We start from the raw sequence: 13,960 nt of genomic DNA, 5'->3' as shown, positions 1-13,960 counted from the left end.
TCGAGCCTTAGGTAAGTCACCTGAAAAATGGAGAACACTAAGAACATTGTTGTTTATCTTTTATGATGAAAAAATATATATAAGCACCGAGTACATATAACAACTTTTTACTCTCCTAATAATTATTACCATATTAGGAGATAATCACTACAACTTACCTTCCCAATACAGCTACTAGATATATCCAGAATTGCTTGCAAACACCTATATTCCTTCCATTAGGCAAGTAGGTCTCACAATAACATGACATCACTAATTAGGAAGATCACAGGTATTATGATTCATATATGGAAATCAACAATCATGGAGGAGAGGACAAAAAAAGTGACTTGAATTCAGGTATATCAGCAGTGGCTAAAAACTTAAGCTCTCTCCAGTGATGCCTGGGACAGTTCTTCAGAAAAAAAGAGGTAAAAGCTCTAAATTCTCTCAAATAATGGAATATGAAAGTGTGGCAGTGGAAATGAACGTCAACAGAGCCCTGGAATAGTAGTATGAAAAATAGTGGAGTTATCTAGTCAGCAACTCACATATTTTTCTTAAGCATACTAACCCTAATAGGCAGAATGGGGTTTGGGATCAGATGATTGTGTAGGTTCAAAACCTGGACCTAAACACTTCGCGGCTGTATGTCAATTTATTTAATCTCAGTTTCTCATCTGTAAATGTGGATAATGACAGTTATCACTACACAGGGCCATGATATACATTCAAGGAGTTTATCATGTAAAGGGCTTAGTTTAGAGCACTGTCAGAATACAGTAAGCACTCAATATGTGTGCCTGTTGCCTTTCAGGACACCCTTTCTTGGTTCTCCTTCTACTTCTCTGGTCACTCCTTAGTCTCCTAAGCTGCACACATGCAGGGCACAACTCCAGGAGTCCTAGCAGAGAACAGCTGCTGTGAAGCTGAGAGGTAGGCAGAGACTTCAGAGGTCACCCAGTGTTGCAGCTTGGGCTTACCCAGAGGGGAGATTCCTTGGTGAACACCAGTGGCATTAAGACCTCAGAAAATACATGCTTAGGAATAAAAACAGTACTCAAGGAGTAAGAGCCAGGAATAAGTGTGAAACTGAAATAGACCACCCCAAGCCTAAACCCAAGTTTTGACAGGATCAAGGTGATCTGCAGTAATTTATTTTTCAGAGGAAGTCTCTATAATGTATCATCCACAATTTCTAGCATACAATAAAAGTTATTAGATATGCAAAGCCGGGGGGAGTGACCAACAATCAAGAGATAAAATAATTAGTAAAAGCAAACAAAAGTGAACAAGAACTTCAAAATAACTGTAATTAATACATTAAAAAAATAGAGAAAAAATGTACACGATAGGTAGCACAGAATATTTCAACAGAGATAAATCTATTTAAAAAAAAGAATCAAATGAACATTTTAGAACTGCAAAATTCAGTATCTGAAATTAAGAATGTATTAGATGGGTTTAAAAGCATACTAGTAGGAATTGCCTGGCTGGCAGTCCAGTGGTTGGGACTCCATGCTCCCACGGCAGGGGGCATGGGTTTGATCACTGGTTGGGGAACTGGGATCCCGCGAGCCTCACAGCCAAAATAAACAAACAAATAAATATAAATAAAAGCATACTAGCAACATGCCCTTTTCACAGGGAATTATACTCAATATCCTGTAATAAACTATAATGGAAAAGAATATGAAAAAGAATATATATATATATAACTGAGTCACTTTGCTGTACAGCATAAATTAACTGTAAATCAACTACACTTCAATAAAATTTAAAAAATAAAAGCATACTGAACACATTACTCCTGTTTATATAGAAGACAGAATTACAAATGCAAGAAAGGCCAACAGAAAACATACAAACAAACAAACACAAAAAGGAAAAAACAAATAGAAAAAAGAAAGCAGAGCATGAGAAAGACGTGGGACACACTCTTATGTATATAGAATGGGAGTGCTAGAAGGAGAGGAAAGAATAGGAAAAAGCATATTTGAAGAAATAATGGCTAACGACTTTCCAAGTCTGTTCAAGGACATTGACCAACAGATATGAGAAACTCAGAAAACCTTAAGTAGCATAAATAAGAAATTCACACCTTAGAAATCAGTCAAATGGCTGAAAACCAAAGATAAACAAAAAACATCTTAAAAGCAGGTTTCACATCATCTGGCCTTCCATTACCTTCCTGATCTTATCTCTTTCAACTCTCCAACTTAATCACTTCCTTCCTTGCTGTCCCTTGAACACACCTGGCACAATCTTGCTTTAGAGGCCTTGTAGTGGCTGTTTCCTCTGCCTGGAACATTCTTCCCCAACAAGTCTCTCTAGGCACCTTATTTAAAAAGACCACTTCCTATCCCCTTGTGCACCCTTATTCCCACCCCATCCATACCCTTAAACTCCCAATCACCCTACCATGCCTTACTTTTTTTCCCATAGAACTTTTCTTCTAACATTCTGCATTCCATATATAAACACATATATATGTTCTTCTGAAGAACATAGGCAAACAACCAAATTGACATCTTCATTACTAATAATTACTAATTACTTCGTTTCCAGTTAATAATTACTAACTCATTACTATTATATATATATACACACAAAATCACAGTAGCAATAATAATATCAGTTGTTTAGTGCTCTCATAGTTGGCACAGAAAGATTAATTAATTTGTACCAAGTCACACAGCTAGTAACTGGCGAGCCAGGACTTAGATCCATGCTGAGTTCCAATAAAAATAATTTTTAGATTAGAAAGGATAAGACCTAAAGATATGTAAATGAGCTAAATGTAACAATTAAATTTCAGTCTGTTGAAAAAAACAAAACAAAATCTCTCTTAGCACTAAAGAATGAAATGCAGATATTAGTACATGTCACTAGGTGATGCTCTTCGTTAAATTTCTCTCCTAGTAAGGTAATCTGAGGAATTATAACTCACTCAGATGGGGAAGAATTTATGCTAGGTCTAATAATAATTAAGTTGGCTCATTAACCACAAAAGTTACATAGTTCAGAAAACAAATTTACAAACAAAAAGGTAAGCCACACGAATTTATGGTAGAAAAACTTTCTGTAGACCGTAAACTTAGAGGTTTCTATATCATAAACATGATATCTCTCTCCATTTATTTTTATCTTTTTCCATTTATGTCTCCATTTAATTTTAATGTCTTGATAAGATTTTATAGTTTTGTCAACAGAGTTCTTGAGTGTTTTTAAAATTTTTTCCTAGGTAAATAACATATTTTTGATGCCACTGAAATGTTACCTGTATCTCTACTTTTTTATGCTTAAAATATTTTAAGGTAAATTGACTATACACCCTTTAATATTTCAATATGTATTTCTCAAATAACATTATTACACCTTACCAAAATGATTCCTTAATATCATCTATTACCCAAAAACCAATGGTCAATAAACATTAAAGGGGGCTCAAGCTCATTAGTAATTAGAGAAATACAAATTAATAAGACAAAGACATATGTTGCACACATATCTGACAGAAATTTAAAAGTATGATACCAAGTGTTGGAAAGGATGCAGAGCACAGGAACTCTAATACATTGCTACGGGGAAGGGAGATAACAATCCTTCTGGAAAGACAGCATTACATAGTACATAGTAATAGTGAAGATGCATATATACCTGATGCCCTCTACCACTGCTAGACACACCTAACAGAAAATGTAGCAAGAAACAAGACAAGTACACCAGGAAACATTTCAATCTTCTTCTATTACATACCTAACAGAAAATGTACCGAGAAATAAGACATTTATACCAAGAAACACCTAATATTGTTTGTTATAGGAAAATTCTGAAATAACTCAAATGTCCCTCAGTATTAGAGAGGAAAAATAAATTGTGGTATGTAAATACAATAGAATAAAACAGAATAAAATGTAGAATAAAAAATGTAAAATTAACAAATTAGAGCTCTTGCAACAACACGGATCAATTTCACAAGTTTCATAATAATGAAATAAGAAGAGATACAAATTAACATGCATAGTATAAGTCTGTTCATATAAAGTTCAAAACCAATGCCTGTCAATTATTTTCAAATGGTTCAGCAAGTAAAAAATATATCCATATATCTATTCAAATATAAAGGAAATGTGGCAAAACGTTAACAATTGTGAATCTAAGTGAAGAGCATACAAAGGTTCATTGTATTACACTGCTACTTTTCTTTAGGTCTGAGATTTTTCAAAACAGAAAGATAGAAAAAAAGTTCAAAAATCAGACAAAGCTAACTTATATTGTTTAGGAGTATTTTATTCACGTGGGTGATAAATGTATGATTTTTCTTTATAATTGTGTGTTAAACTATACATATAGATTTTATGCATTTTTTTCTGTATGTAAATTTCGTAAGTGAAAAAAGGTAAAAATAATATGATAAGATACATAAAAACACTTTCAAAGAAAAACTGCTATATACTTGTTAAACATTATTATTAAAAAACAATAAACATTTTGCTTTACAACAAGCAAGCGAAAGCAAGAGGGCTTTTGTTATGTGGGACATTAACCTGATATCAATCTTTCAAAAGGTACCTCCTGAGGACCAATTTTTGAGGCTAGCAACATAATAACGTCATCTGATTTTTCCATGAGATAGTTTCTATACAACCATCAATTCTGAATCTTGCTTAATTTGATACTAGATAGTATATTCTTCTAAATAATTCCCATGAACTGCAATACGATACTCCAATGCTCATTTTGGCAGATATACTAGCATATGCTACTTAAAAATGTATTATAAGAAAACTCTGGATGAAAGCTTTATCACTATTCAAATATCATACACAATTCACATTGTCCATGTATTTTCTATAGGTTTTTCCAATGTCCTTACTAGGAGTCCACAGTATTTTTTTTTTAAACCCTCAAAATCAAAGTTGTTCAGAATTTCATGCTTTCAAACTGTCTTTTAATATAGTTATATCAATCCATTTGATTGTCTTCTTCTGTGTCTTCTAAATCAATATCAAAATCTAAATCATCATCACTTTCTTCATTTCTTCTGCTTCTTCTGTGGCTGGAACGTAGATTATTTTCAACATTTTCTGTCTTTTCCGGTTCTTTATTAAACCTAAAGATGGAAGAAAAATTTCTCAGGATTTCATTGTTTAACTGTGTAGATTGAAAAGACTTTTACACTACATTTCTTGATTAACAGGAGCCTTATGAAGTAAATAAAGAGGAAAAGATCCTTGAAAATTAACTCAAGAGCCAACCAATTATAATACAGTTGTCAATAAAGTATGATGAAAGAAATTAACACATGATGTCCATTAAAGAAAAGAAGTTATATAATGAGTAATTCTTTTGTAATGTGTAATAAATGTGAACCTCATAAATATTTTCACTTTCTGAAAATGATGCTTCACTTTTATTATAATGATAGAAACATTTAACAATTAATTAAGATGTTCTTCCTGTTGGGTAGAACAACGTCTACATTAGTGTGATATTCTGCATCTTAAGACTCTCAGAGCTACTGAATGTTTCCTTAAAAGAAAATTCACATATTAATTAGAAGAGTAAATCCCAAACATAAAAAGAAATACTCACGGAATAACAACATCTTCTCTCTTTCCACATTTGGCACAGACTTCAAGATCACAGGCACATGGTCTACACATTATGTGATATGAATCCTTCACTGTCTTTTGTAAACATTTAACACTAAAAGTAGAAAAGAAAAGAAAATCTTAATTTTTACTCATTAAGGTTTATTTAATGAAATAAGGGGGTGTGTGGCTAAGTGTACAGCTGATAAGCCTCAATCTCAGATATTACTCTCATATGTTACTTTAGATTAATTACATAGCATTTCTAGAGAACAGTGTACAGCTCAGAATAATAGTAGACATTTATCTACTTTCTTAAAGCTTTTAAAAAATGTCATCTGCAAATATTAACAGTTTTACTTCTTCCTTTTCAATTTGGATTCCTTTTATTTCTTTTCCTTATCTGATTGCTCTGGCTAGGACTTCCAACACTGTGTTGAATAGAAGTGGCAACAGTGGGCATCCCTTGTATTGTTCCTGATCTTAGATGGAAAGCTTTCAGTTTTCACCACTGAGCATAATGTTAGCTGTGGATTTATCATATATGGCCTTTATTATGTTGAGAAACTTTCCCTCTATACCCGCTTTGTTGAGAGTTTTTATCATATCATTGTGTCAAATGCTTTTTCTGCATCTATTGAGATGGTCATATGATTTTTATCCTTCATTTTATTAATGTGCTGTAGCATATTGATTGATTTGAGGAAACTGAACCATCCTTGCATGCCTGGAATAAACACCACTTGATAATGGTGAATGGTCCTTTTGATGTATTGTTGAATTCAGTTTACTAATATTTTGTTGAGGATTTTTGCATCTATGTTCATCAGGGATAATGGCCTGTAATTTTCTTTTCTTGTGGCATCCCTGTCTGGTTTGGTAGCAGAGTAATGCTGGCCTCATAAAATGAGTTTGGGAGCATTCTCTCCTCTTGAAGAGTCTGAGAAGGACTGGTATTAGTTTTTTTTTGGGGGGGGTAAGAGTTTGAGAAGGATTGGTATTAGTTCTTCTTTGAATGTTTGGTAGAATTTACCAGTGAAGCTGTCTGGTCCTGGACTTTTGTTTGTTGGGAGATTTTTGATTGCTAATTCAATCTCCTTACTAGTAATTGAACTTTCAGATTTTTACTTCTTCATGATTCAGTCTTTGTAGGGTGTATGTTTCTAGGAATTTACCCATTTCTTATAGGTTGTCAAATGTGTTGGCATACAACTGTCCATAGTAGTCTCTTAAAATCCTTCGTATTTCTGTGGTATCTGTTGCAATGTCTCCTCTTTCATTTCTGATTTGACTTATTTGAGTTCTCTCTTTTTTTCTTGGAGATTCTAGCTAAAGGTCTGACAATTTTGTTTACCTTTACAAATAACCAGTTCTGAGATTCATTGATCTTGCCTGTTGTCTTTTCAGTTCCTGTTTCAATTATTTCCAATCTGATCTTTGTTATTTCCTTCCTTCTACTAACTTTGGACTTCATCTATTTTTCTAGTTCCTTTAGGAACAAAGTTAGGTTGTTTAAGATTTTTTTTGTTTCTTGATGTAAGCATTTATTGCTAGGAACTTCTCTCTCAGAACCGTTTTGTGGGTTAACATAAAATATATCCTGGAGAATGTTCCATGGACACTTGAGAAGAGTGGGTATTTTGTTGCTTTTGGTTGGAATATTCCACATGTATCCATATAATATTGTTTAAAAGGCCATACTACCAAAAGCAATCTACAGATTCAATTCAATCCTTATCAAAATTTCAGTGGCATTTTTCACATAAATAAAACAAACAATCCTAAATTTGTATGGAACCACAAAAGGTCCCAAATAGCAAAGCAATCTTGAGAAAGAAGAACAAAGGTAGCGGCATCACACTTCCTGATTTCAAACTATATTACAAAGCCACAGTAATCAAAACAGTGTGGTACTGGCATAAAAATAGACACATAGATTGATGGAACAGAATAGAGAGCCCAGAAATAAACCCATTCATATATGGTCAATTAATTTATAAAAAGGAGCCAAGAATATACAATAAGGAAAGAACACTCTCTTCAGTAAATGGTATTGGAAAAACTGGACAGCCACATGCAAAAGAATGGAACTAGACCACTATCTTATACCATACAAAAAAATTAACTCAAAATTGGTTAAAGACTTGAATGTAAGACCTAAAACCATAAAACTCCTAGAAGAAAACTGGCAGTAAGCTCTTGACATCAGTCTTGGCAACTTTTTGGAAATCATTTTGGAAATAAAGTCAAAAAAAAATAAAAAATAAACAAGTGGGACTATAACATACTAAAAAGCTTCTTCACAGCAAAGGAAAACACCAACAAAATGAAAAGACAACCTACAGAATAAGAGAAAATATTTGCAAATCATGTATCTGTTAAGGGGTTAATAACTCAAATATACAAAGAACTCATATAACCCAAAGGCAAAAAAAAAAAAAAAATCTGATTAAAAAATGGGCAAAGGATCTGAATAGACATTTTTCCAAAGAAGACATACAGATGGCCAACAGGTACATAAAAAGATGCTCAACATCACTAATAATCAAGGAAATTCAAATCTAAACCACAATGAGATATCACTTCACACCTGTCAGAATGGCTATTATCAAAAAGACAAGAAATAACAAGTGTTGGCGAGAATGTGGGAAAAAAGGAAACTTTATGCACTGTTAGTGGGAATGTAAATCAGTGCAGCCACTATGGGAAACATTATAGAGGTTAATCAAAAAATTAAAAACGGAACTACCATTTGATCCAGCAATTCTACTTCTGGGTATTATTCCAAAGAAAACAAAAACACTAACTTGAAAAGATATATGCATACCCATGTTCACTGCAGCATTATTTGCAATGGAAAAGAAATGGAAACAACCCAAGTGTCCACTCATGGATGAATAAAGAAAATGTAATACATACTTACACACACACACACACACACACACACACACACACACACACACACAATGGAATATTATTCAGCCTTAAAAAAAGAAGGAGCTTTCTGGGCGGCGGGCGGGGAGGGAGGGTGGGTGGCCTGCTGGGTCCGCGCGGCCTCGGGGCTGGAGCCCGGGTCCCCGCCCGCCCCAGCGCCCACCGCGTCTCCATCGTGGGTCGCGGTGGTTGCATGTGCGCCCGGGTCCGCGGGACAGGCGGGCGCAGAGGTCCCTTGTGTTGGCGGGGGTGGGTGCGGCGAGGTTCCGGCGCCTCCTCAGAGCATCGTGGGTCTGGGGCTGTGGGCGCTGCGGATTGCTATCCTCTCTGCACTTTCCCGGCTCTGAAGCCTCGAGAACATGGCTAGGCAGCAGTAGTTTAATGGGGAGTTTGCCTGCTGGGAACTAGGGGCCTGCTGAGGTCTCAGTTCTTGGCTGGCCCCAGAACACGAGGTTGACAGGTGTGTGACGGCAGCAGGTAGGAGTGACCCGCTGGTGCAGTGATGAGCAAGAAAGTACAGGAAGGACAGTGGCTATTGGCCTGTGAACCTAGGCAAGAATGACCAGCCGACACAGTCCAGACCAAGGTCCGTGGGCCCAGCTCGGTCCTGTGCGTCTGGTCAGTGGAACAGACCTGCAGGTGTGGCTCTTGTCACTCTAGGACTGGCTTCAGGACACATCCTGCTGATGCGCCCAGGGCACCGCCCTCAGTTCTCCAGGAGAGTGCGCCGGAGGGGAGCCAGGGGGTGTGCCCGACTCAGCATGGTGGCCACGCACGTCCAGTCTGCTGGCAAGGGCAGTGGGGAGCCGGGGCAAGTCATGGACTTGGGAGTGTCCTCTGATGAAAAAGAACCTGCGGGCTTATGAAATAACTTTGGTGTGGAACGTTGGTGTGTTGAAAAGCAGTTCTGTGTGCTTTTCCCCCCTAGTGTGAATCAGCAGTGCTGAGGCAGCAGGCGGGATACAGAAGTGTGAGCAGAGACCGTCTGGAATCCCCAGACTCCAGGGAACCTAAAGGTGACAGCCAGCCTAGTGAAGAGGACAGGAGTTGGGGGCCGGTGGCGGTGGGGCAGGAAGGCGCCCAACAGCAGCGTGGCCCATCTGCGGTGGCAGCAGCCCAGCAGGCGCCCCTCGTCTCAGGGCCCTAATCCTGGCTCCAGCCAGCTGGTCAGGGGAGCTGCAAGGTCTTCTGGGCAAGCAGAGCCCACAGTCCTGAGCTGTTCTTCTCTGTCTTTGGGTCATCTCCCCCCATCCAAGGGGAGAAATCTAGATGAGGTTTAAGAATCAGTGCTTTAAGACTGTGGATCTCGGAGTTGAAACCTCGGAAGACATGTTTTCAGCACAGGGTGTTAAAGTGAACGGAAGTATTCAACCCCTTTTCAAGGAGGGTGTCTCCATGTGGGCAGAACTAGAGAATAAATGGGTCTTGAATTAAAAAAAAAAAAGAAGGAAATCTTGCCATTTGTGACAACATGGATGGACCCTGAGGGCATTATGCTAAGGGAAATAAGTCAGAGAGAGAAAGGCAAATTCCATATAATCTCACTTATATGCAAAATCTTGAATGAATGAATAAATAAATAAAATACCTAGCTCATGGATACAGAGAACAGATTGGTAGTTGTCAAAGGCAAGGGGTAGGGGCTTCCCTGGTGGTGCAGTGGTTGAGAGTCTGCCTGCTAATGCAGGGGACACGGGTTCGAGCCCTGGTCTGGGAAGATCCCACATGCCGCAGAGCGGCTAGGCCCGTGAGCCACAATTACTGAGCCTGTGCGTCTGGAGCCTGTGCTCCAAAACAAGAGAGGCCGCGATAGTGAGAGGCCCGCGCACCGTGATGAAGAGTGGCCCCCGCTTGCCACAACTGGAGAGAGCCCTCACACAGAAACGAAGACCCAACACAGCCATAAATAAATAAATAAATAATTTTTAAAAAAAAAAGGCAAGGGGTAGGGGATGGGCAAAATGGGTGAAGGGGGTCAAAATGTACAAACTTTGAGTTATAAAATAAATAAGTCATCGGGATGTAATGTACATCATGGTAACTCTGGTTAATAATTCTGTATTGCATATTTGAAAGTTGCTAAGAAAGTAAATCTTAAAAGTTCTCATCACAAGAAAAAAAATTTTGTGACTATGTATGGTGACACATGTTAACTAGACTTATTGTGGTGATCATTTTGCAATGTATACAAATATCAAATCATTATGTTGTATACTTGAAACTAACATAATGTTATATGCCAATTATATCTCAATTTTCAAAAAATTAAAAATTTTTGTGCATCAAAGGGCATTATCAAGAAAGTGAAAAAAAATAAAAAAATAAAAAAAATAAAAAAAATAAAAAAAAAAAGAAAGTGAAAACAAAACCCTGCTGAATGGGAGAAAATACTTGGAAATCATATCTGATAAGGAACTGGCATCTAGAATATACTAAAAACTCCTATAACTCAATAATAAAAAGACAAATAACTCAATTACAAATAAACAAAGAATCTGAATAGACATTTTCCCAAAAAGATATACAAATGGCCAATAAGCACATGAAAAGATCCTCAACATCTTTAGTCATCAGGGAAATGAAAATCAAAACCACAATAAGGAACCACCATATACCAACTAGAATGACTAGTATCAAAAAGAAGGGCAATAACAAGTGTTGGTAAGGATGTGGAGAAATTGGAATCCTCATATTGCTGGTGGGAAGTAAAAAGGTATGGTCACTTTTGAAAACAATTTGGCAGTTCCTCAAAAGGTTATAAATACAGAACTATCACCTAACCCAGAAACTCTACTTCTAGATACATACCCAAGAGAATTGAAAACACATATGCACACAAAAACTTGTACATCAATGTTCATAGCAGCATTATTTGTAACAGACAAAAAAGTAGGAATAATCCAAATGTCCATCAATTGATGAATGGGTAAATAAGAATATATATCCATACAATGGAGTATTACTTATTAGTAAAAAAGAATTAAGCACTGATAAATGTTACAACATGCTTGAAAAAAATATGCTAAGTGAAAGAAGGCAGTCATAGAAGACTACATGTTATATGATTCTGTTTATATGAAATGTCCAAAATAGGTAAATCTATAGAAAGAGAAAGCAAGGGATGGGGGAATGTTTGGGGGAGAAATGGAGATTGGCTCCTAATGGGTATGAGGTTTCTTTCTGAGATGATGAAAATGTTCAAAAATTGATGTGTTTGCAAAACTCTGTGATATATAATACTAAAAGCTGCTAAACTGTACACTTCAAATGGATGAACAGTATAGTATGTGAATCTTAATAAAGATATTTTTAAAAAGCCAAATGGAAATATATTAGAAATAAGAAAGACATGGAGTGAAAGATACAAGAAATCCACTTTAAACATAAACAGGCATACCTCATTTTATTGTACTTTACAGATATTGCTTTTTTTTTCTTTTTTAAACAAATTGAAGGCTTGTGGCAACCCTGTGTTAAGCAAGTCTATCGTTGTCATTTTTTCCAACAACATTTGCTCACTTTGTGCCTCTGTGTCACATTTTGGTTATTCTTGCAATATATCAAATTTTTAAATTACTACTATATTTGTTACGGTGATCTGTGATGAGTAATCTTTGATGTTACTATCGCAAAAAGATTACAACTTGCTGAAGGCTCAGATGATGGTTAGCATTTTCTGGCAATATTTTAAAAATAAGGTATGTACATTGATTTTTTAAAACATAATGCTATTGCATACTTAGTAGACTCAATATAGTGTAAGCATAAGTTCTACATGCACTGGAAAACCAAAAAATTCATGTGACTCACTTTACTTCAGTATTTGCTTTACTGAGGTGCCCTGGGATCAAACCCACAATATCTCTGAGATATGCCTGTAGAGAGTTAAAAGGAGAAGGGCAGGAAAAAAAAAAATGCAAACACTAATCAGAAGAAAGCTACATTATTATTGAAATAGACTTCAAAGCAAAGAAAACTGTCAGGTTTAAGAAAGGATATTAAATGACAATGAAGGAATCAATTTTCCAAAAGCATGAAATAATCCTAAATGTTTATTGCACCAAAAAACAGTGTGTTGAAATAAATGATGCAAAAGCATTGAACTAAAAAGAGAAATAGACAAATCCACAGTTAAAACTGGGGACTTCAACACTTCTCTCTCTGTAAGTGAAGCAACAAGCAGACAAAAATCAGTAAAGATATAGAACACCCGATCGATAGAAGCCTATCAATCAAACTGACATTTACAGAACACTCCACCCAACAAGAGCAATATATTCTCTTCAAGCACACATGGAACAGAATCTAAGATAAACCATATTCTGAGCTATAAAACCAACCTTAACAAATTAAAAACAAAAACCTAAAATTTATATAAAGTATGTTCTCTTACCACAATGAAATTAACCAGAAATCAGTAACAGAAAAATATCTGGAAAATGCCCAAATATACAAAAATTAAGCAAAACACTTCTAAATAACCTACAGGTTAAAGAGGAAGTCACAAAGGCAATTAGAATACTTCGATTGAATGATAATGAAAACACAGCACCAAAATTTATGGAATGGAGCTAAAGACGTTCTTGGGAAATTTATATAATTAAATGCTTATATTAAGCAAAAAGAACTATCTAAACGTCCATCTTAAGAAAGAAGAAAAAGAAGAGTAAATTAAACTCAAAGTAAACAAAAGGGAGGAAGCAATACCAATGTGAACAGAAATAGATGAAATTGAAAAACAGAAAAAGAGAAAACCAATAAAATCCAAAGCAGGCTCTTTGTAAAGATTAATATAATTCATAAACATATAGCCAGACTGATCAAGATAAAAAAAGAGAGACCACAAATAACTAATTTCAGGAAAGAAAGAGGGAACAATATTAGATATGCAACAGATATTAAAGAATAATAAGAAAAATATACTAAAAACTCTATGCCTATAAATCCAACCACTTCATTGAAATGGACAAATTTCTGGAAAGACACAGTATAAAAACTTGCTTAAGATGAAACAGATAATCTAAAAACTCCTCCACCCATTAAAGGAAAATTTAGTTATGGTTAAAAACTCTCCAACAAATAAAACTCCAGGCCCAAATGGCTTTTAGAATTTCTGAATTCTACCAAACATTTAAGAGATAATACTAATTTTACACAAATCTTTCCAGAAAATAAAATAGAAAGAAACAGTTCCCAACTCATTTGATGAGGCCCTAACATCAAGATAAAAAAAAGACAAAATTAGGGCTTCCCTGGTGGCACAGTGGTTGAGAATCTGCCTGCCAATGCAGGGGACACGGGTTCGAGCCCTGGTCTGGGAAGATCCCACATGCTGCGGAGCAACTCGGCCCGTGAGCCACAACTACTGAGCCTGTGCGTCTGGAGCCTGTGCTCCGCAACAAGAGAGGCCGCGATAGTGAGAGGCCCGCGCACTGCGATGAAGAGTGGCC

The 13,960-nt window shown here is 36.2% G+C and overlaps 1 protein-coding gene across 1 annotated transcript in view; it reads right to left on the bottom strand.

Moving 5' to 3' along the window:
• Positions 1-3,710: 3,710 nt before the first annotated feature.
• The window catches only part of C6H9orf85 (chromosome 6 C9orf85 homolog), a 61,134-nt gene continuing 50,884 nt past the window's right edge, over positions 3,711-13,960 (bottom strand). Inside the window, exons 3-4 of the mRNA XM_036854217.1 lie at positions 5,578-5,691; positions 3,711-5,095 (exon numbers count right to left, since the gene is read on the bottom strand). Of these exons, the coding sequence (XP_036710112.1) occupies positions 4,948-5,095; positions 5,578-5,691 (262 nt within the window). The 3' untranslated portion in view covers positions 3,711-4,947. The remainder of the gene's footprint in view (positions 5,096-5,577; positions 5,692-13,960) is intronic.

This window comes from Balaenoptera musculus, chromosome 6 (assembly GCF_009873245.2).
Source record: "Balaenoptera musculus isolate JJ_BM4_2016_0621 chromosome 6, mBalMus1.pri.v3, whole genome shotgun sequence".
Classification (NCBI taxonomy): Eukaryota; Metazoa; Chordata; class Mammalia; order Artiodactyla; family Balaenopteridae; genus Balaenoptera; species Balaenoptera musculus.
Note: the sequence above shows the minus strand (reverse complement) of the source record. Positions and strands in the feature narration are given on the sequence as shown.